The sequence below is a fragment of the Astyanax mexicanus genome, chromosome 8 (genome assembly GCF_023375975.1).
Source record: "Astyanax mexicanus isolate ESR-SI-001 chromosome 8, AstMex3_surface, whole genome shotgun sequence".
NCBI classification, from domain to species: Eukaryota; Metazoa; Chordata; class Actinopteri; order Characiformes; family Acestrorhamphidae; genus Astyanax; species Astyanax mexicanus.
The window spans coordinates 29,484,439-29,509,095 of NC_064415.1; the positions used below are offsets into that span (position 1 = coordinate 29,484,439).

Below are 24,657 nucleotides of genomic sequence, written 5' to 3' on the forward strand. Positions count from 1 at the left end.
CTGTAAATGATCACACCATGCTGATTATAAAGGAATAAAAAGGTAAATTTTTTTGTTTAAGGTTTAGATTTCTCATAATAATAAAATGATAAACTCTGTAAAACTGTATAAAATAAAACTATTTGATTGAAGTGTGAATACTAAAATCTGATCTGTTTCTTTATTGAGGTCTGAAGTTCAAGAATGGTAGTAAAGCCATCTGAGTGAGAGTGCCTTTTGTTTGCCTCATGCTCTTAGTTCTCTGTTCTTCTAAGACATGCTCAGCTTTGAAAGGAGCTTCTGAAGCTTCACTTCTGCATTCTCATTCTCAGTTGTCTTGCCATTTTCCACTTTCCATTTTTTTTTCCAGTTTTTAGTTTACACTCAAAAAATTTGTGCTAGTCAAATTAATGCAAAATGTGCAATTTTATATTATGTCAATTGTGGTGCTAGTCAAAACAATGCAAAATGTTCTTATAATTTCTTTATTGAGCAACACCAATACAAAGACTCAGAAAAGATGGGGCAGACCCAAAACATAAAAATGGCTCATCACTGGATCCTCTGAATTACGAGATTGTTTAAGAGTCGTAATAAGAAAAATGCTAGTTTTAAGCTAATGCTACAGTGGGGGAAAACTGACCTCCCAGTGCAGCTGCAGAGATCGACAGGGGACTCTTTTCGGTGCAACACCAGCAAATTCCGGCTGTATGTTTACACCATATTAAAGCCTGCTGACCCATCTAATAAAAAGCAGCACAGTTACCCCAGAACCAGGTTTAAACACTCAATAAATTAAATAATCCAAAACGTGATCCGGCAGGAGTTCGCTAGTGTTGTGCAGAATTGAGTCCGCTGCCATTCCCTGCCGCTGTGCTGTGAAGTCAGTTGAGCATTAGCTTGAAGCTAGCATTTTTCGAATTACTAACCTTAAAGGATCTCATAATTCAGAAGATCCAGTGATGTTCAGGAGGAAAACGTACACAGATTAAAATGAACAAGGTTCTGAACATATGTATTTACCACAGAATGTGATAGAGGCCAGTTGTTAAAAAGAATTGTTAGACACGGAACCCCAAATATGGGCATAAACAACAACATGGTGCCGCAATCTACATGACTTCAGTGCTCTATTGGCATGGAAACTATAATAAATATAAAATATTGCACCAAAAGTTATAATATGAAATTCATCATATGTATTGCATATTTGAGGTGAATAGTTAATGTAACGTTGCATATATGAGTGAGTGTAAAAGTACATCCCATGTAAGCCAACTATCAATGTTGAGAGTGATATGTCTACATAGACCATCAGTCTATCGAGGTAGAAAACCTGATCCGTGGCTCTGCGGTTCTGCAGACAGACCCATCTCTCTAAAACCATTAACGTTACAAGTTCTCATGTTGCCCCTTTAAGTTTTCCCTGTCTCTGCTGCCCCCTGGTGGTGAGGGGCAGTAGCGCAGGTACCGCTCCGCTGGGGGGCAGTAGAACGGGCTAGACGAGCTGAATTTGAAGGCAGTCAGACAGTCCGGCCTGTGAACATGGCGGCGACTATGCTGAGGTCGCTCTCCAAACTCGGACGTCCTTCAGCGGCGATTTTAAACAGCAGCGCTCTGACCCCGAGCTGCGCTGTGCTTCAGAAGAGGTAAGTCTCAGATCACAGAACAGGACTTCAGCTCTAGCTGCTGAAATAAACTGCAGCTTCCTGCGGGCGGACTGTTAAATCAGAAACTCTGGTCTGTGTGTTGAGATATAAACTGCAGGAATATTTCGGGTTAATGTCAGCACTGTACACGGGGCAGGGGTTCAAATCTGAGCTGAGCGTGTCTGGACTGTATATACGGTGGTTTGGTGGTTAATAATGCGCTGAATCTGTTCATTAGGTGCGGGTAGTTTCATAACTAACCTTTTGCGTTAGCAAGCAGGCTAAACTGAGTAGAGGTAGGTAACCCAGGCCCGGAAAGTAAAAATCCATCCCAGGGTTTTGTACCAACTGCTTGGACGGCTCAGCAGTTGTTACCAAACCCTGGAATGGATTTTTACTTTCCGGAGCTGGGTTACCCACCTTTAAATCTGAGCTAGGTTAAGTAACGCCAGCTAATTCAGCGAGCCGGTGTACGCTCATAGACTCCATAGATAATCTGTTTAGTAGCTAAATAAGGTCACAGATTATTATACGGTCTGAATTTACTGCGTGGTTAAGTTACATGCGACCTGTTCTTCTGAAGATAGATAATTAGTTAGTGATTAATAGGATATCTAAGTTAGCTAACATGTCCCAAAAGTATCTGGACAGCTTGTTGTCAGATTGGCTGGAGTGCACACATTGCTGAAACAGGAATTCAGGGTGCCACAAACACAGCTAAGCTAGTTTAATCCACAAATAAAAGCATTGCCAGTAGAATAAGACACTCTGCAGCAGCAGCAAATGAGCGTAAGGTCACTAAGCTAGCTAGTGCTATGTCCAATGACAGAGGAACGTGGATAACAGTGGATGAAGCTCAGTTACTAACCTACAGTACTTTTGGGAAGACTTGTTGCAGCATCTGTCCAGAACTAAGTTAATCTTCCTACACGAGTACCTGTCCTCTCTAAAGCGCTTGAGACTGGATACCATCAGATTCTAACAGCAATATTTCAACATATCGTTTAAAAGTGTAATAATTAAACTTTTTTGGTCTGATTGGGTCTTTCCGAATGAAAGCTTTAAGAGATAATTAATGTTTAGGCCATGTGATTCCCGTAAACACTGCTGTGTGTGTGTGTGTGTGTGTGTGTGTGTGTGTGTGTGTGTGTATACATACAGCTCCGGGGGAAAATAAGAGACCAACTAAAAATAGTCAGTTTCTCAGATTTAACTCTTTATAACTATATAATTGCGTAAAATGAATATTGTGGTTTTATTTTATAAATCGCTGACAAAATTCCTCCCAAGTTACAAAAACAAATAGTCATTTAGAGCATTTATTTACAGAAAATGAGAAATGGTCAAAATAATGAAAAAGGTACAGTGCTTTCAAACCTCAAATAAGGCAAAGAAAATAAGTTAATTCCTTTTGAAACAACAGCAATACTAAGGTTTTACCGAAGGAAGAGTTCCGAGTCAATTCTTGTTAGAATATCCCAGATTGTTCATCACAGCTTTCATGTGTCTCTGCATGCTCTCCACCAGTCTTTCACACTGCTTTTGGGTGTCTTTATGCCACTCCTGGCGCAAAAATTCAAGCAGTTCAGCTTTGATGGTTGTGACCTTCTATCTTCCGCTTCATTATGTTCCAGAGGTTTTTCAACGGTGTTCAAAATGAACAACAAAGTTTGTTTTACTTAAACATGTACCTGTAAAAAGCAAAATCAAGGAAACTGATTCAGAAACCAAAGTGGTCTCTTAATTTTTGTCCAGAGCTGTATATATGCATAATTAAATGAAAGCATTCAAACAGCTTGTCAGATTGACTGGAGTGCACACATTGCTGGTACAGGTGTTCAGGTACCATAAACATAACTAGCTTAATCCCTATACTAAAACATTGCCAGTAGAATAAGATCATCTCGAGTTGCAGCAAATGAGCTTAAGGTCACTAAGCGATCTAGTTTTTTAAAATGACAGAAATTTTTTTATCCCATTTTCTCCTCAATTTACAAAGTCAGTTACCTAACTCACTAGGGACTCCCTTTATCACTAGTAATGCCCCAACACCAGGATGGTGAAGACTAGCACATGCCTCCTCTGATACATGTGAAGTCAGCCGTCGCCTCTTTTCGAGCTGCTGCTGATGCAACACATCTGAGTAGCATCATTGTGCTCGGAGGAAAGCGCAGCGGCTCGGTTCCAATACGTCAGCTCACAGATGTCTTGTGCTGATTGACATCACCCTTTGGAGTGATGTGGGGAGAGGGTGCCATAGCTGAACACAGGTTAGATTATAACTAACTTATTTAACTAGCAAACTTAATTTTTTTGCAGAATAGCTAGGTCATATTCCCAAGAGTGCACACATTGCTGCTACAGGTGTTTGTTAATTTAGGCTTTTACCCAAATCCTGCATTGCTTTTCCCTCATAATAACGTTTTGTTAATATATTGACTTATTTTACAATATGTGAACATGACCTTGATTAATTTAACTGACCTTCGCATTGCACACTGTTTTTTATTTTATTGTAATGCCCATTTAATATGAAAGTTTTGATATGTTGACTTTGTTTAAAAACTGTGTGTTTTTTGGGGTCTTTAAACATGTGTTTTAAAGCTGTAGTTACTTTGTTTTGCTATTATATTGTCTTTGGATCCATCCCTAAAATCATTTATCTTAATTATTTCTTGGTCAGTGTGTTTTCCAAACCAAAATATAGTTATCATGACTGTGATAACTATATAAAAAATTCTAATGACCACAACTAAATCACTTCATCATCCCTGTAGGCAGAAGCAATGGCAGCCAGATGTGGAGTGGGCAGAGCAGTATGGAGGTGCAGTGATGTATCCTACTTCCATCACTGAAAAATGGGTACCACCACCATGGAACGGTATGCATATTTTGGATCCTTTTGCCATTGATATTTTGTTGCTAGAATCTCTTCTCTTTAAGTACAAATATTGAGAGTCTGATCTGACTGCAAGCTTGTTTAATTAATGAGTTCAGGTATCTACCAAAACAGAATCCCAAATCCTTTATTTTGGCAAAAATAAATAAATAAAAGAAAAAGGAAAGAATGAACAAATACAAGCTGTCCCTTAAGTTTTTTTTTATTAATTAAATATTAAATATTGGAACAATTGTATCAAAACACACAAAATAAAATGAAGTACTAAATGGCCATATAAATGATTTCTATTTAAATATGCATCTACATTAAAAAATACAGGGGGCCTCCCTAATTGAACTAAACATCTTTCTAATCCCTTCACAGACAAAGACCCTCCAGCAGAGAAGGAAGTGTCCAACCTCACTATAAACTTTGGTCCCCAGCACCCTGCAGCCCACGGTGTGCTGCGTCTGGTGATGGAGCTGAGCGGCGAGTCGGTGAAGAAGTGTGACCCTCACATCGGCCTGCTTCACCGCGGCACTGAGAAGCTCATAGAGTACAAGACCTATCTGCAGGTACAAATGCGCTTACCATTGTTCAGTCTTTTTTTGTTTCTCCTGTCCACACAGAAACATAGCTTTTTAGGTTACTACAAATGTGTGCTTCAGGGTGAACATTTTTGAAAAGTGATTTTATTGTTTTGTGTGGCAAAATGCAGCTATTTGGTGATTTGACATCATGAACAGTTGTGTTTGTTCTTTCATTGTATTGAAAGGATTTTTTTGAAATCTACAAAATTCCCCTTTTTCTGCTTAATCTGGAGATGATGGTGATTCAGAGACATTAATGTTGCCAAGTCAAAGCAAAAATGTACAGTAGATTTCCAGGTGACCGTTCTACAGTAGCGACAGTGGACCATTAATTTTCTTTGGGAGGGTGAGATGACACAGAGGAGTTGAGATTTTCATTAAGTTTATGAAAATTAATTATGATGCAGTAAAGCAACAGTCTACACTGATTGGCTGAACAAACTTTTCAAACCAATTACAGGCACAGACAGGATCTGCTCTGGGAACCTTTGATTCCCACTGACTCCCAGCAGTGTGGGTCTGAACATGGCCAAGAGGTTTATAGACTCTGATTAATTTCTACTTTTTCATATGATGCACATTTGCTCAAATATGGTGCAGTTTGGGGAAAACTAAAGCTTGGAAGAAAATTGTGGATAGCTCAATAGGTAGCTTGCTATCATGCTAACCGTCCATGCCACTCACAACAGTGCAAACAGCCACAAGCGACAAATGTTTGGCAACACAAGCGCCTGGTCATCTGCCAGTGTGAATGCAGGGTTAGACTGTTCAGACTGTCTAACATAGTAATAGTAATCATTCTGCTATTCCTTTTTTGCATGATTGCAGGCACTCCCATACTTCGACAGGCTGGACTATGTGTCCATGATGTGTAATGAGCAGGCCTACTCCCTGGCAGTGGAAAAGTTGCTGAACATCCGGGCTCCACCCCGTGCCGAGTGGATCAGAGGTCAGAAGCACCTAATTCCTCCCTTAATCCGCTAATAAAACTCTATTTTCAGTCACCTTGCCTTTGTAATCCTGACATTTCCGTTGCTTGACCGTCTTTAAGTTTATCTTGATTTATCCAAAACCACTTTTAGCAACATCAGTTTGTGAAAGGTTTATGTGTTAATGATTTCTTAATTACATACTGTCTTGATAATTAAACAAATAAATAGTTTTTCATTTAGGCCCAGTTCTATTGACTGAAATTCTGTTAATCACTGCCTTCAGTTCTGTATGGAGAGATGACCCGTATTCTGAACCACATCATGGGAATCACTACACACGCTCTGGACATTGGTGCCATGACCCCCTTCTTCTGGATGTTTGAGGAGAGAGAGAAGGTGAGAGGAAAATGAATGATGAGTTGTATTGTCGCTACATACAAGCAAGCATCAGCCCCTTGTACTGGTTAAGATGGATTAATTTCCCCAATTAAGGCATTATTTATTTTTAATTAAAGGGTTTTGACATGTTATTGTGAGACCTTTTTGTCAGTTCAACAAGTGCGATACAGCTTTGCTTGCACAACATGATTTGCCGGTGTTAATTCTGATATTTTGTCTTAGTCTTTTGACTAAAATGTGTAATAGTTTTAGTCAAATTTTATTTGAATAAAACTTATGCATTACATATTTTTATGGTTTTATTATTTTTAGATTTGTCTTAGTTAGAGATTATTTTTTGCTAATATTCTATACCTTTTCTATATTGGCCTAAGTCAGTTCAGCCTGCTGCAGAGGAATATCATTGGCCTCTTCATCAGTGACTACCCTCGAATATCTCTTATTCATTAACAACCTGTGGTTGCCACTAATGTCTGGTGCCCTGGCTCCCGGTAAACAGGTAACTGTTACCACTGCTCTCCCTAAAGTAGAAGCTAATTTCATGTGTTGGACAACAGAGTCTCCTATAGGTCATCCTATCTCCTCCAGTACTTTAAATTGGCTCCTCAGTGGGAGTTTCACTGAGCAGGACTGGGGGAGCGTTGTGTACAGGTGGGCTGGCTGTGGCCTTTGCGTTAGCATTAGCTTTAGTCCTTTATGCCGCCAAGACGTTACCCATTTGCCCTGCTGTGAGGCCTCTAAGGGTACTGGCTTTCCTGAGCCGCCTGGGCTGCTAATAGCGAATCCTGCTGTCTATCCCTTAATAAACCCTGCACATGCATCTCTAAATCATCCACCTTCTCCACCAAATGCTAACTAGCTTGCACTTAGCACAAACACCACTGTCCCAACCATGAATATTGGTGGAAAAGGGGTCTAAGCTAAACATGCCACACTCTAAACACTTTTGCCATGGCAAAAACGCACTTACCTTCTTTCAGTTGAGATTTAAAACTTACACTGTTCAAACTGCAGCAGCAAACAGCTAATCCATAAAACCTGTGGAAATAGTCTATAAAAGTAGACTTAATGTGGATTGATAAGTGGGTATAGAGCAAAGTTGGGGAAAATTTATAAAATGAATTAAAAATGGCTCACTGCAGCAGCTAATTAGCAGCAAGGCAAATGGGAGCAAACCAGAGAAGCAGAGCAAAGTTTCTGAAATTGTACATTTCTACTGTTGTACAGATTTATGCTAATATTACTGTCTTTCAGAAGCCTAGACTTTCATTACTTTATAACTTTAGTTCTGAAACTCGTGCAGTCCAGTAACAGCAGTGTTTAGCTGTTGTGTACTTTATAAAGATGACAATCTCTGTTCATATGCAGCTACAGTTTATATATATCGTCTGTACTTAGTAAAATATCCAGCACAGTGAACTTTTTCGTTATTAAACACTTTAAAACCAAAGCAATCACTGAATTAAGGTACATGGAGAATTTTTTCCCCTTAGCTCAAATTTGACAAATGAGAGGGGAGGAACAGTTTTGGAGGGGCACTGGGTGATGTATGGGTTTAGGGGTGGGGCAGAAAGGAGAGCTAATTGGGCTGAGCAGTGCGTCACCAGGGGTCGGTATTATTGATTGACTGATCTGCATTGATATTGTGAGTATTGGCAGTTACATTATTTTCGCCTATAGCCTGTGAGTGCACTGTAGAGGAGAAAAAGCATTTTTTAAAGATTAGGAAAGGATTATTTAAGTTTTAAGAAGGAGTGGTATGTTTCATTACTCAAAAAAAAAACGTTACAGCTATTAATGAAAAATATATAGTTTAGGGTTTAGTGCCTTAATTTTCATGTTTTTCATGGTCCCTTACCCCTTAGTGTAATAGTAAAATGCTGTAAAAACTGTATGAACTGTGTATTTGTGGCCAATATAACCTAAACACCTTCGCTAATGGTCATGGATTGCACAGATACGTTTAGACATTAAATGCTAAAACTAAACCAGATACATATCAAACCAGCTAACTAGCTTACAGAGATGTTACATGCATAACTTGCCTCAATAAATATGAACGAAATATTCATTTTCCCTTCGAGACATATGCATCAAGGTTTGCAGTGTTTTCCACTGATTTTATTCCACATATTTTGCACTTAGTTTTGTTTTCCATGGTAGTGCAGCTGAACTAATCCCATAAATCGTTTTATTTCCACGCTGACTCACTGTGTGAATCAGCTTTGTGGCAGAGGGTCTGTGTGAGAGGCTCGGGGGAACGCCGCTGTTCTTACAGCTGAGTGAAGAGGCTATGTTCTGATCACTGGACAAAAATAAAATGTATGACATTTCCCCATTTGTCCGTCTTGGACTTTTTATTTGTTGACACAGTGTAAAATTTAGTTTTCATTTTAAAGTATTTATTTGCAAATAGTCCTGTATCTGTTATTTATGTACATTTTCCTTCCCTAAATCTAATTAAAAAGGACTGATTTTGATATTTGAGGTGATCAGTTTATTGAGAAGTACTGATTGTGTCAACAATATATAATACAGCTCTGGAAAAAATTGAGACCACTTCAGTTTCTGAATCAGTTTCTCTGATTTTGCTATTTATAGGTGTATGTTTGAGTAAAATTAACATTGTTGTTTTATTCTATGAACTACTGACAAAACTTCTGTACATTCTGTCAAATATTTTCATTTAGAGCATTTATTTGCAGAAAATGAGAAATGGCTGAAATAAGCTTCAGATCTCAAATAATGCAACAAAAAAAAATCACAGTTTTCATGCGTCTTGGCATGTTCTCCTCCACCAGTCTTACACACTGCTTTTGGATAACTTTATTCCACTCCTGGTGCAAAAATTCAAGCAGTTCAGCTTGGTTTAATGGCTTGTGATCATCCATCTTCCTCTTGGTTATATTCCAGAGGTTTTTAATTTGGTAAAGTCAAAGAAACTCATAATTTTTAAGTGGTCTCTTATTTATTTTCCAGAGCTGTATGTGTTTTTACAGTAATACTATATAACAAAGTGGTGATAAAATGCTAAAATTCCCATCCCTGGTTTGAACTGTTATTGATTGTGGTTTGTTTAGAAAGGCTTTAGATTTTCTCTGTAGTCATTACTGCCATGCATTGGTAATCTTATTTGGTAATTGTTTAAAGCAAAGAGTTTTTTAGGTAAAAAAAAATTCACGGCAACAGAAATCTGCAACTCGTCTCCCGTTTGATTCAGACAATGATTTCAAATCATCCGTTAAAACACTGCATTGCAATTGATGCTGCCTATGACTTCATTGTTAGTGAATGTGAAGATTGGGGTCTTCAAAGGGGTTTCGGCCGAGCCCCTCACATCTGTGCATTTCTGCTTGTTTGTGTCTCTCTTGCAGATGTTTGAGTTCTATGAACGAGTGTCTGGAGCCAGAATGCACGCGGCTTACGTTAGACCTGGAGGAGTTCATCAGGTCAGCTCTATGAAATCCTAGAAAAGAAGCTCAAGTTCAGTTCAGCTGCAAAACTGAATTTCAGTCTGAATTAAATTTTAATGTTTTTTTTTTTTTTTTTTTCTTTTCAGGACATGCCTCTGGGTCTTATGGATGATATTTACGAGTGGTGTAAGAACTTCTCGATAAGAATCGATGAAGTGGAGGAGGTACACTTTACACTTTTATTTAACCCTTTCAGACCCTGTATTCATTACAATGGACATCACGTATTTTCTTTTTTTTTTATGTTTTGTTGCACAGAACAGTTATTGGGGCCTGTTGTGCGTCAGAATAAACCATAAACCACCATAAATTATACCAGCCAGTTAAACAGTATCTTAGCCACACCCACTGCACTATAAAAAAAAAAAAAAAAACACAGCAACTCAAGACATGACAACATTAGCGCCAACAGGGCAAAGTAAGAGTTAATTTTTACTAATTTTATGTGGTTTTGAAAACTTTTTACAATGTTAATTTTACTGTTTAGGGATGTTTTTCAAAAAATCTTAACATCAAATACAAAATTATAAAAAAGCCAAACAATGCAATGGACATTAAAAAACGAATATTTTTTTTTATTACAATTTGTTTTTAAATATAGAGTTTATGTTAGAATATTACGGTCCTGTTTTGTATCCAACACAAAAAAACATCATTCTACAGCATTATATTCTTATATTTACCCATTACTGGAATATAATTCAGGTCTGAATGGGTTAATAAGTCAGTAAATTCGTTATTTTATGTTTACTTTTAGCTTTACTGTAGCCTTGTTTTAAACGAATACTAAAAATAAAGTGAACTTCAGGCCTGAAACTTTTTAATTCATTTTAATTTAAGGTAAGGAGTTGTGTATTTTAGGCTTTTAAACACATAAAGCTGTTCATAATGTGAAGGAAATGTTTGCAGATGCTGACCAACAATCGCATCTGGAAGAACAGAACTATTGGTATTGGGGTTATTGGAGCAGAAGAGGCACTCAACTATGGCTTCAGGTACAGTACACACTGGTGGGGGTGGGGGGTTTACGCTATTACAGCCTTTGTTTGTTGGTGCAGCCATAGTTTGTTTTGTTATTACAGCTGTTTACATTCTGTCATTCTGTTTCATTTTTGTTTTTGCAAGAAAACCAAATATCTGAATCTCTGTTTGATACATACACATACATGTCTCTCTCTCATCTCTTTTTGTCTTTGTTTTAGTGGCGTGATGTTGAGGGGCTCTGGTATTAAGTGGGATCTGAGGAAATCTCAGCCATATGACAAATATGATGAGGTGGAGTTTGACATACCTATTGGAAGTAATGGGGACTGCTATGACAGGTGAGCTTTAATAAGGTTAAAGCTCATTTTAACCCTATAGTTTTAACAGTGAAGTTTGTTAATTTGATAATTAAGTGAAAGTGTTTGTGTTCTTTTTTTATCCTCACTCTCAGATATCTGTGTCGAATTGAGGAGATGAGGCAGTCTTTAAGAATCATGCACCAGTGTCTCAACAAGATGCCTGAAGGAGAAATCAAGGTGGATGACGCCAAGGTCGCACCCCCCAAGAGATCTGAGATGAAGGTAACAACTGAACTGCATGAACTGCGTGCGTGCATGCATGAATAAGTGTGTGTGAATAGTAAAGTTTAGTGTACTTTAAGTGTACTGTAAGCATGAACACCTTTAAATGTTACCTAGTAATCATTTTAGTTTAATTTGAGGTTTTTATTTGTTGTTTTACTGTTTGTGGAAGGCTGTAACAAAAATAAAAAGTTTAGAATACAGATCTAAGAAATTAATAATGTATATACATTATTAATTGCTTAGATCTGTATTCTAAACTTTTTATTTTTGTTACAGCCTTCCACAAATGGTCACCCATTTTCACAAAAAAGAAAGGGACAAATAAAAAATGCATTATAATGTACGATCCTCATAATATATGTTCACATATTATGTGCTACAGATAAATACAGCTCTGGAAAAATGAGACCACTTATAAATGATGAGTTTCTTTGATCTTACCAAATTGAAAACCTCTGGAATATAATCAAGAGGAAGATGGCTGAACTGCTTGATTTTTTGCACCAGGAGTGGCATAAAGTTATCCAAAAGCAGTGTGTAAGACTGGTGGAGGAGAACATGCAGGGAAGCATAAAACTGGTGGAAAAACCCTGATTTTTACACACACGTTGATTTCTGAACTTTATGAATATGAACTTGTTTTCTTTGCATTATTTGAGGTTTGAAAACTTTGCACCTTTTTTGGTATTTCAGCCATTTCTCATTTTCTGCAAATAAATGCTCTAAATGACAATATCTTAATTTGGAATTAGAGAAAAATATTGTGCATAGTTTATATAATAAAACAACAATGATCATTTTACTCAAACATATACCTATAAATAGCAAAATCAGATAAACTGATTAACAAACTGAAGTGGTCTCTTATTTTTTTCCCCGAGTTGAATGTGCATCTACATTTTAGTACATGCCGGGAACACAAAGTTTAGCAACTACTAGTTACTATCTTTTTTTTTTCCTCTGTTATTTACCACCAATGAGGAATCAAGTATAGATCAGTGTCTCTTTTTCACACAGTAGATAAATAAAGACGTTATGACCAGTGAGTTTGAAAAAGTAATCCGATTACTGATTACTGATTACTCCTTTAAAAAGTAACTTAGTTACTTTATGGATTACTTGATTTTAAAAGTAACTAAGTTACTTTATAAGTTACTTTATTAGTTACTTTCAGCAGCTGCAGACACCACCTCCCGCCACCTTAACATAAAAATTATAACCAGTTTTGCCAATACTCCCTTTATTGGAAAATGCATTTTAATAGCAACAATGTATCTCTTGACACTTAACGTTGAACTATTTCCTGAAAAAAAAATTTCTTGAATGAATTTAACATAAATAATTGTTTTTATAAAAAATAAAATATGGTCTTTCTTGAATTCACTTAACATAAATACTTGTTTTTATAAAAAAATATATAAAATGAAGAAAGTCTTTCTTGACCTGATATATTTAAACACTTTAAGTCTGAACATTGAACCTGTTGTTCTCAGCAGGGCAGCAAGGAGTTGTTTTACAAAACAAAACCGTGTGTATGGTCTAGGCTAACATTATGTGTACTTTTGTTATTTTGGCCTGGTTTTATTTTATAATCACATGTTAAGGAGTGAAACAGTGGAGTGGGGTGAGTAAACCAATGGTTGTACCTCATTAACAGAAGCTTCTCAATCCTCTTGTCAGAAAGTCTATTTCTTCTAGGCACTTTGTTGTCAGCACAGAGTGTACAGCGAACCCTGATATTGGAACCTTTAGCTGATACTAACTCAAAATAGTGGCTGTATTTCCAGCTACAAAACGCGCTTCTCTCGACTGCCTCCATGGATTCGTTTGTGTCGCTGCGTGTCCGAGACGCGTGTGATTGGCAGGGGGCGGACCGGAGGGGTTGGGGAAGGGAGCGCGTGCGTGTGTGTGTGTGTGTGTGTGTGTGTGTGTGTGTGTGAGGTGGAGAGAGAGAGAGAGTAACGCACAGTGACTTGGATAAGTAATTTTAATCTGATTACTGGATTGGAAATAGTAACGCGTTAGATTACTCGTTACTGAAAAAAAGGGTCGGATTAGAGTAACGCGTTACTGACATCTCTGGTTATGACACTTTTTATACAGCTTATACAGTATTCACACATATATATATATATATATATATATATATATATATATATATATATATATATATATATATATATGGTTGTTTGATTTGTTCATTAATTTATTTTGTAGCAGCTATATGAGCATACAGCCAGAAAGCGAATACTGCTCTTAAATGTTTTTATTTTTTACTGTTTTTCCATGTAGATGTCGATGGAGTCATTGATTCATCATTTTAAGCTCTACACAGAGGGTTACCAGGTGCCTCCAGGCGCCACATACACAGCTGTTGAAGCACCAAAGGTGGGTGTAAACATTAAATCAACCCAAATCGCAACTTTACAGTTGTAAGAAAAAGTCTTCTTAACTTTCAGTGTAAGTCGACATAAAAGCATTTTGTTCCAGGGCTCTATTATAGCGATGTGTAGGTGAGCCAAAAAGATTGTTCTCGGGGTGTAAGATAGCAATGAGAATTGCAATGAGCCTTGTGCTGGGTGTAAGATCTCTATTTATCCATTCATTGTGAAATTTTGACACAATGAATCTGGCAGTTTTTTTTTTTTTTTTTTTTTTTTTTTTTTAATTGTGTAACCTTGGAGATTTGAATGTTTAAAAAAATAAACATTCTTTGCTATGAGTAAGTTGTAAAAGATTAAAACATTCTTAAAAGCCAGTATTGGCCTGCATTTCCTTCTGAATTCCTTCTGAACTATGTAACTACATGTATAAGTACCTGAATACTTTCTGAATATATATTTACTGTAAAATAATGCATTAATAATGCATTTATAATTTAATAGTTTTATAAAAAGTTGTTTTTAAATGGACATTACTCAAGAGCTAAAACATTTGTTTTCTGTTTATCGCTACTAGTTTCTCTTTGTTGTAAATGATATAATTTTTATGCTTATTTTTTTATTCCTAGGGTGAGTTTGGGGTATACCTGGTCTCTGATGGTTCCAGCAGACCCTACCGCTGCAAGATCAAAGCTCCAGGCTTTGCTCATTTGGTAAGATTATATTATACTGTTGAATGATAACACTTAATGATGATTCATCAATAGGATTAGAAATTATTAAAATAGATATATTTAAATAGATTGAAACAGTTGTAGTGATGCACTTACTGACACTTCCACATTCGGTCCTGGATTTTAGGTGCTTTTAGTAATATAGATTGGAATATTGGAAACGTGCAGAGAGACGTTTCTGTTATTGTTAAACATAAAAAGAATGTCTTGCTTAATTTTTATTTCCTGAAATTCAAAATATATTTAGGTAAATTTAGTAAAAGGTGCGTTCCTCACTCTGCCCTGTAGATGGCATCAATATACCATTTTAGGCAACATTCCACCCACTGTTATCTGATATTACAATGTCTGTTGAGACAAAGTCTCAGGGTTTCTTTTAACCTGTTTAAAAAAATAGATAGAATTTTTTTTTTTCTGTGTACCTTCTGGGGCTGTGTAAAGGTTTGAACAACTTTCACTTGATAAAGGCCCAATCCCATTTCTCTTTTGTACACGTACTCCTTGTTTTCAAGTGCTACTCTTCCCCTTGGAACAGATTTACAAGGGGAAGGGATGAAGTCCTCCCCCTAAGAAGTGGGACAACTCTTCAAGCACCTGATTCAGATGTGACTATAGCAGTGGAGCGCTAAATTTTAGCAACCTAGCTGCTGGTTAACTAGTTAAATTTAGGGCATCATCTGTCTTTAGAAAATGGCCAGTGTGCAGCAATCAATTTTTATTGTCCATTCCTTAATTCCTCTTTGATTGGGGACTGAAATTAGCTTTTATTAGCTTTTATTTGTTATTTTTTGTTTCATCTTAAAGAGGCACTAAACCCTAAACCACATTTGTTTTCATTAATAGCTGAAATGTTTTAATTTGAAGTTGTGAAACATACTAGGCCTGCTTAAAATTATTGCGGTGCCCTCCCAGATTCACCTGTGCTATAGGCGAGGATGATGTGTCTTTGTACTTTGGTACACGAACAATTACAATATGCAAGTCAGTCGGTCAATAATACCGCCCCCCCTGGTGAAGTCCAACCATCTGCTTCTCACTGCTATCAAAGGCACACAGCTCAGCCCAATCAGCTCTTCTTTCTGCCCCACCCCTAAACCCATACATCACCTAGTGGCACTCCTAAACTACTTCTTAGCATTTTTTAAATTTGAGCTGAAGGTGGAGCTAAAATCAGTGGAGTTAGTTACACTTTAAATGCTGCGGCTTCAGCCATTTCGTGCACCATTTAAGTTGGAACGGGAAATACTACTAGTGATTATTTACATTTTTATTTCATGCTTGTTGTGAAGAAAATGCCATAAACATAGAAACCAATTAAAAATAAGGGTTTCTTTTGTCTCTTTTGTTTCTTTTTAAAGCCTAATGAGAATTGGGCCTAATTCCTATTCCTATTCATGCACACGCAAAACGGGGGTAAAGCTAAATGGTGGGGCCAAGGTGTAAAATAGGATTGGGCCTAAGTTTCTTAACCAGTTGCATGTTTATATTTGAGTGTTGGCATGTTCTTTCTGTGATATTTTGCTGTCTTTTTCCCCCGTAGGCCGGTCTGGATAAAATGTCTCAGGGACACATGCTTGCTGACGTCGTGGCCATCATCGGTAAGTGAAAGTGAAATTTTCCTGTGAAAACTTTAAGCTCGTGTCAGGCAAAACAAAAGTTTGTGTTTGTGCAGGATGAGCACTAAGTCACTCTAATGATTAAAATATATTCAGACAGCTTAATCCTTTAGAGTCGGCATCCAGTCAGCACTCACCCGCTGTAATCCTTGTCATTATTGTGTAGCACACTCGCGCTTTGAAGCCAATAGTTTTAGACTGTTGGGTCAGAAGGAGTTCTGTCAGGCTCTGATTGGGAGTAAAGTTGGCAGGCTTTCTGGCTAGCACCCAGGCTAACATTTATGATCTTCCAAACACTGCACCTTTTGGAAACTATTGCTAAATCTATTTTAACGTGATTTTAAAAACATTACATAACAAGAAGCTCTGTATATCTCAAACAGTGTTCAAGTATATATGTACACATGCTGTTTTTGGTGCCTCTAAACTCACTGCTGTTTTTATAACCTGCTTCAATATTTCCTCTCTGCTTGCAGGCACTCAGGACATTGTGTTCGGTGAGGTGGACCGTTAGTGAGCTGTAGTGACTGACTGGCTTGTGTTCAACCATTTAGTTCTGTCGTTCAAACTCACTCTGCTAATGCTATGATTGACAACTTCAGTCAAGCCTTTCTATGTATAAAAGCTTATTAAACTTAATAAATATTTTAAGTGTGACACTTAGTATTGTCTCTTTTTATTGGTGAATGGTGTATATGGATGTAATATTTCACTATTTGGCCTCGTCAATGATTTTAAAATGATGAGTATTATCTTTTCTATACCCCTTAATATATTTTAGTTCCAACCTCTTAATGTGATCAGCTATGAGACATTTTAGGAGTGTCAGTATTTATGTCCTTCCTTCTTGTGTATAATTTCTAGAATAATTTACAACAGATTAATGGTCTAGTTAAATATTCATTTTGCTAATTGGCTTACTAGAGGTGTATCGATACAACTAGTCTGTGATACAGTATACAGTTTGATATTCATGGGCAAAATTTCATGGATTAAAATGATTATTGGTCTGTTGTTTTGTAATCTAATTATGCAGAGCTAAGAGGCAAGAGGACTTTGGTGTGTCAGATCACTATGCTATTGAATGGTGCCTCCACAAATCTCATTCTTACTTTTTTTCCCAATTCTACATCTCATGGTTTTGATGCATTATTACACCCAGATTAGTACATTGTCTATAATTTATGTATTTTTATATGTAAAAGGGAATCATACATTGGTTGTTAAAATGAGCACTTATAGCTATACTTTTTAATTATGTGATTTGATTTAAACCGACAAACTGCTGAAAGATGCACAATGTTAAGAGTGGTTTGCTGTAGACTCGGTAGTAACTTAAATAACTGATTTATTTAGAAAATCTAATATTGTCATTTTAAAAGAAAATAACAATTTGCCCAAAAAAATCTGTGTTTTAGTAGCATTATTCTGATGCAGACATGTGGTCTAGACTTTTCTCAAGGACACATTTTAAGACCATTTTTAAAATTATAGTCAACATGGGAATATAGTAGTGATGGGACAATCCACTATTTTCAGCTCCGAACCGATTCTAATATAAAACTGCCGATACAGATACAAATACCGATAAAAGGGCTCATTTATTGGTACTATGATTAAGGTTACATAATGAGACTTAAAAAGACCGCACAGCCCTTTGAAGAGTATACACAAGTGCATTTAATGTAAATGCGTTTCAAAGTCATTTGTTTGACACATTATATACAAAAACACAATAGTTTTCTTTCAAATGTTAAATATTAAATGCAGAGCTCTAGACAATTTCTTTTTGCACTGGTTGCGCAGTAGACTTTTATTTTGATGTGTAGTGGATTAGCTGCAATGGCTAACGGCTAACTGTATTTCCTAGCTGAAAAAAATCAGTTTTTTAATAACACATTTACGACCCAATGCTAGCTAGGCTAACATACTGCAGATCTTAATGAAGATGGCTAACGGCTAACTGGCAATGCTAACTGTATTTCTGAACTAAATGAATCGCTGTTTTTTAATAACAGATGTGTGTTTGTGCTGGTTAGTGGTTGTAGACCCTGGGTTTTTTTTTGGATGCGTGGATTATGACTATAGTTTACTTCAGTCTGTAGTTAATACCTTTAAAACACCAGAATGCAGCTGTCGGTTTAATGCTAGCTAGGCTAACAGACTGCTGGTGTTAATCTGTTCACCCCTTGGATGCTGATTTTACAAATATTACATGTAGCCGTTTTTGCTGTTCAGCGTTTCCAAAGTTAAAACTCTCCAGATAATTGACATTTTTTTGTAGACAAACAGTTAAAGTTTACTCGGTCAGCTGCAGACTGAAGCTGCTGGGGTTTCAGGGTAAACTGTAGATCTGGAATCCGGATCAGTGATGCCCTTTGCGTTAACATCACGGCGTGTTTATTGTCCAGCTCAAGCTGCGGACTGGAATATGGATTGGTAAGTGGATCGGCTGCGGTCGCCTGATATCCGATTCATTAAATTACGTCAATATCGGCCCTGATACCGATATTGTATCGGATCGGTCCCATCTCTAGAATATAGACCAACTGAATGGGTTTCAGTTATTAACATATTAGATAGAGCAAATCAATTCTCCTTACTGATAATTTTACTTTATTGATGATCTACTCACACACAAGAAGTGCTTTATATGCTGTGCTGTGATTTTGTGAGGAAAATGGCTTAAAGGATTTCTACGAAAGAAAATACAAAGAGCTATCGTAACATTAGAACTGCTTTTTTGACACTATATATATATATATATATATATATATATATATATATATATGTCCTGTGGAATAAATTAATTATATTATAATAACTTTTATACCTTTACTTGAGCGTTATATTGTAGTGCTACCATATATTCTTAGTCGTGAACATCACACCTGATGATAAGACGTCTCATGAATCACCATTGTGGTGTGCTGTGGTCTCCACTGGTGAGGACTGAGAAAATTAGTCACAGGAATTTGCTGGGCTAAATCCTGCAGCTGTGTTTAAAGTAGTTATCACAGCTATTGAATCAGTGTGTGTTATATTGTTGAGTGATGTGTCTTTGTTCTTCTCGTCTCAGTACTGCTGTGATCTGAGTGAATATTGGCACATTTAAAAATAGCTACAATGTCTGACACTTAAGCTCTCACCCTCTGACTGTCAGGGCAAAACACCTTTTCCCCAACCAGACACTGCTCGAGTCACTTCCTGTGACCTCATGGGTGGTCTGACACGTACACAGAGCAAACCACGCACAGCTGGGAGTGTTTAATACACTACTGCACTTCTGAAAACTGCTAATGCTGAGTAAAGAAAGCAGGAGGAGGGAGTAAATGTATGTAGTAGACATTGTATGTAAGATGGTAACATGCTTAAAATGCTGCTTCTGTAGATTTGCTTTCAGTGATGTACACTACCGGTCAAAAGTTTAGAACACCCCGTTTCTTTGCCCTTTATTTTTGCCATTTAAGCTCTTCAGGTTCAGTTAATAACCAGAAATGGATGAAAATCCTGTGTACAAAATTTTGCAGTAAAATGCCAGGGCAATAATTTTAGTAATGTACAATACAATAATCATTTTAGTATTGTACAGGGTGTGTATGGTCATGAAAAATATGAAAATAGCAATTTCCAGGCCTGGATACGTTTTGGAAAAATAAAAATACCCATTAAGTTTTGGAAAAGTCATGGAAATTTGGTCTACAAATCTTCGTGTTTTAGTTTATTGATGGAGAAAACAAATACATTAGCTCAGAGTTCATTGAGTAATTTAGCCCTCTCAGGACCTGACACACATTTTATTATTAAAGATAGCGTGTTTCTTTTAACCTACTATATTATATAAATTTTATTTATAGTTTTAGCTGATTTTTAGCTGATTGTCTGCACTGATGTTTAAAAAATATATTGGTCAAAACGTTGATAAATCCTGATTGTAAAAAAAAAGATTTTGTAAAAGTATATTCTTTAAAAAAAAAAAAAAAGAGGGGGAGATTTTTTTAGCTAACAATTCATTGGTTAACAGATGACAGCTGGTAAATAGCAATGGAAAGAAACTAAGCTTTGAAAATAGATTTAAAAATTTGTCAAGTAAAGCAGTGCTGGAACAGATCGTGTTGTCTGTACTTCAGCATTTACACAATACACAGCACATTCAGACATAACACAGGTTCATCAAAATGACTACAAAAAGACAAAGAAACAGAAAAATTTTACTATGTCTACAAATTTAGAGAAAAACTTTTAAACGGAAAGGTCTGGCTGACCCACATGGCAATGCCAGCCTTTAGCTCAGCTTAACTTTGGACTAAGTCTCAGTTTTAGCAGTGAAGAGAAGAATTAAAGGGCTGACAGAGAAAATAAAAAGGCAGCTTGTCTTGGCCATACAGTCCTGCTACTGGACTACTATCAAAATTTGTGTTCTGTTTTTTTTCTCTCCTTATTATGGAGTATAATGTGTTGCCACAATAATAAAATTGTAAGATAAAACCTAAAAAAAATATTTTGATTTATGCGGTTTGAACTAATATGCATGAGGATGGTTTTTGTATTTTTTTGCAATTCCGTGCTGTACCTCATGATGCCAATAATTTCCGCTCTCTCCGCAATCTTTTGAAGGAATACGGAAGCTTCAAACCTTGCTTAAATGTACGCTCGTTTCCACGCCAAGTATTTCTTTATAAGTGACAGATTTGCGCGAGATGTTGCGCGCGCGCATTTCAGACCTGGTTTTATGTGTACACACCCTTTATATGTCAGGGACCCTGATTGTTCATCACACCAGCATTTGGGGAAACAGCAAAGGTTGGATTGAAGCACTTATCTCCATACTAGAACCCAACCTTTTTCAGAGTCCAAACAGAACTTGGGTTTGTCACTAATGTCCAGTGGTGGTTTAAAGTAATCGGGGCCCCTAGGCTACACTTTGAATGGGCCTCCCATCCCAAATTGTTCTACACACAAAAAACAAAACAAAACACCTAAAAATATTTGTTTATAATTGTGTAAATCTCAACAATATTCTGTGATTAATTATAATTAAAATCATTATTTATTTATTTTTAAGCATATCTCAGGGTAATGATGATTTTGAAATGAGAATATTTTAATATTTTTAATATTTTTAACTCAGTTTAACTGAGTGCTTTATTAATAAAGAAACAAAATGCTAGTGTAGCTGCATATTCTACCTTCAACAAGCTGAACACATGCCATCAGCTGTGTGTGTGTGTGTGTGCGTGCGTGCGCTGGGGTGGAGCAGGGTGGTTGGGTAAAAAAGAATTAATTTAAAAAACGTGGCCAATCAGTGGGCTGCAGCTGCTGTAGCCTGTGTATTAATCCACCCCTGCAATACAATACAATACAATTCAAGTCTGCAGTAGTTAAAGCAGCACTAGGTAGGATTTCCTTGATTTTTTATCTTTTTAAAGAAGTAAAATTATAGCTTGAAACTTACTGCAGCGCTGCATTGAGGTGTAATAGGAGGAATAGCGGTGCTCTTGTGTCTGTGCCGGAGCTCCTCTGAGCTCAAACCAGACTCTGTAAGTTTTCCGAGGCGGCCGGGACCAACGCTGGCGAGAACTGAGACCTGCTTTCCAACCTTTTAGTTCTAACAGTTCTACAAAGACTACTGGTTCATTCTTTACAAACTAACATACACTCTGACAGAAGCTGGAAAGAGACCGAATATGTCTGTGAAAGCCAGAAAACGAGAAAGAGAAACTAATCCGCCTGAAACATTTATTACACTCTACAACTGTAGGGGGAGCCCGCGAGCACAAAATCTCAATCCTACCTAGTGGAGCTTTAAGGCTTCTTGTTTACAAGGCTGGCAGAGGCCTAGATGGCAAGCAATTCATTAAAAAACATCTTTCTGCCTCTCTCAGTGCAAAGATGCACTCTTTCTCTAAGTCTGTCAACTTGGCAAAATGTTTTTGAGGCATGCGTAGCAGTCAATGATCTCTCACCAGGAGGTGCACTACCCAAAAAAAGCCTTTATGAGCCTTATCATACAGGGGCAGCACCTTTTGACGCCCTCTTGTGGAGAGACCCAGTGTCTAATCAGACCATACCTATTATCAGTTACACTGAGACAACTGTCCGTCCTATTTTTATACTTCAGACCTCCACACTTTGATTCCTGAAGTATTGCAAGTTTTTTGCACACAGTTAACATGATGTACAGTGTTAATTTAAGGCTGTTGTAATAGACCTTTTTCTGTACTTTATGCTGCCCAGTTGTATCACATTGTATTCCTCGCTTTTATTCCAGTATATGCTTCCAGTCGTTTGTCTTCCCCACATGTGTTAAACAGCTGAAGGCTATGCACATTTAGATATGCTAGCTTTGCAGTTCATTTGTAGTTTGCATCAAATTGTGTTCCCAGAATATTACAGTTATTACAACAGTCACTGCTGTTTCCAAGGGAGAATGCGAAATGCATTATTTAGAGCTACATTTTTTCACTTTAAAAAACAGTTCAGAAGGCAAATTCCATGTGAAACTGAAATACGGCGTTAGCAAGTGAGAGCTCATGAATTCGTGCCTGATTTATTAGTTTTTTGGGTTTTACTTTTAAATAATTGAGCTAACCAAAGTGCAAAACAATTCCTTATATTAATGCTCTTTTTGACATGATTTATGGGCAAAATATCATGCAAATGTGTTCACTTAAGCCAAAAACAGAGCATTCTTATTTATTCGTTTTACTTTGGGATAATGGGGCCTACTAACTCAAGCGGTGTTCCCTGCAAATGGTGACTATTAAGAGTTTTATTCTATAGACCACAGATAACATTTCACCCAAATTCCAAATAAAAATATTGTCATTTAGAGCATTTATTTGCAGAAAATGAGAAATGGCTGAAATAACAAAAAAAAAGATGCAGAGCTTTCAGACCCTAAATAATGCAAAGAAAACAAGTTCATATTCATAAAGTGTTAAGAGTTAAAAAAAAAATGGTGTAATAACCCTGGTTTTTAATTACAGTTTTCATGCATCTTGGCATGTTCTCCTCCACCAGTCTTCCACACTGCTTTTGGATAACTTTAAGCCAACTCTTTGTGCAAAAATCAAGCAGTTCAGCTTGGTTTGATGGTTGTGATAATCGGTCTTCCTCTTGATTATATTCCAGAGGTTTTCAATTTGGCAAAATCAAAGAAACTCATAATTTTTTAAGTGGTATGAATGTTACGTCATGACGTCATCACTGAAATCTGGTGAAAATATTCCTGGGAATCATTACTTGCCGAGTGTGGGCGAGCATTATCCTACTGAAAAAAATGCCAGTTGGAAGCCATGTCATGAGAGACAACACAGGATGCTCTTTGGCGGCAGGATGTCCTGCACACATCTCTGAGCTGTTAGTGTCCCTCGTTTGGCATCCCAGATCATCACACCAGAATCTGGGACAGTGCAATACTCCACAGCAAAGGTAGGATTGACGCACTCACCTCAAGATCTCCACTCCATACTTGAACCCATGTGGGATTTTTGCTTGTCTGCTGACAAGTGTAACCATAAATGATGCAGGCCTGTGGGGTGTTGAAAAATCTGACTAATTTTACATGTTAAATTGATTGTAGACCATCTTACACACTACACTTCAAAAAAAATGAGCAAAGCTAGACAAAATATATAAATATTGAGAGGAAAATCTTAAACTCATTAAAGTTGAAGCAATTAAAATAATGTGAGAGTTCTAAGTGAGCCTGATTAAGGTCATTATTGATCAACAAGCAAAAAATAAGCAAAAATGCTTGGTAAGACTAATTCTAATTCGAAACAGGGCAGTTTCACAAGTTTTAACGTCTTAACGGATAGTGACCGTTGGTGTCTGTCTGGAATTGTCCATGTGAACAAAAGAGACAAACCACTCTAGCAGAAATCACATCGACATCTATGCACCCACATTCATATCCTGCAGGTCAGTACAACATTGTTTAGCTTCCATGTGACATGGCTAAAGGCATGGGACACAATACTAGTTCCTGTTACATGATATTTGGCACTTCAGTGTATTTTCACCATATTAAAAATCAGAAAAGGGGTCAAATACTTTTCGAATGACTTCTTGGTTTATCCCCTAATACTTGATATCAGAAATACTGACAATGTTACATTTAATCAGTATAGAAATAATCTATTATTTTACACCTGGGATAAAGATCCAAAGCCTCCTATGGGATGCAACTAGATGGAGGTGGAACTATCTTACTCGCCTTCTCTGATAAAGTAAAGACATCTAAAGAGAAGCATCATCATCATTACTGAGATCCAACCAGATGCTTCAAAATTTAATGGACAGATCTTCACCCTTCAGAAGGACAGTGACTCCAAACATGCATCTAAATCCACCAGGGAGTTTCAGAAAGTGTCAAAAAGTAGAACATTCTTGGCTCCCTGACTGTCGACTGATTCAGTTACCCAGTCTGAACCCCACTGAAGCGCATTAT

At 37.0% G+C, this 24,657-nt stretch overlaps 1 protein-coding gene across 1 annotated transcript; it reads left to right on the forward strand.

Moving 5' to 3' along the window:
• The first annotated feature begins 1,473 nt into the window (after positions 1 to 1,473).
• Positions 1,474 to 16,859, forward strand: ndufs2 (NADH:ubiquinone oxidoreductase core subunit S2). The gene is made up of 14 exons (XM_022678310.2): positions 1,474 to 1,628; positions 4,406 to 4,509; positions 4,894 to 5,084; positions 5,928 to 6,048; positions 6,315 to 6,427; positions 9,805 to 9,879; positions 9,990 to 10,067; positions 10,813 to 10,898; positions 11,106 to 11,225; positions 11,339 to 11,468; positions 13,764 to 13,859; positions 14,482 to 14,565; positions 16,127 to 16,184; positions 16,679 to 16,859. Exons 1-14 carry the CDS (start codon positions 1,525 to 1,527, stop codon positions 16,714 to 16,716), a joined length of 1,398 nt encoding a protein of 465 aa, XP_022534031.1. The 5' UTR covers positions 1,474 to 1,524; the 3' UTR covers positions 16,717 to 16,859.
• Positions 16,860 to 24,657: the final 7,798 nt, after the last annotated feature.

Bases quoted from the DNA above. Each gene is read 5' to 3' on its own strand.
- ndufs2 (XM_022678310.2), top strand. From the start codon at position 1,525: ATGGCGGCGACTATGCTGAGGTCGCTCTCCAAACTCGGACGTCCTTCA. The intron at 4,510-4,893 runs GTATGCATATTT...ATCCCTTCACAG, and splicing joins GGTACCACCACCATGGAACG to ACAAAGACCCTCCAGCAGAG. The intron at 10,068-10,812 runs GTACACTTTACA...AAATGTTTGCAG, and splicing joins GAATCGATGAAGTGGAGGAG to ATGCTGACCAACAATCGCAT.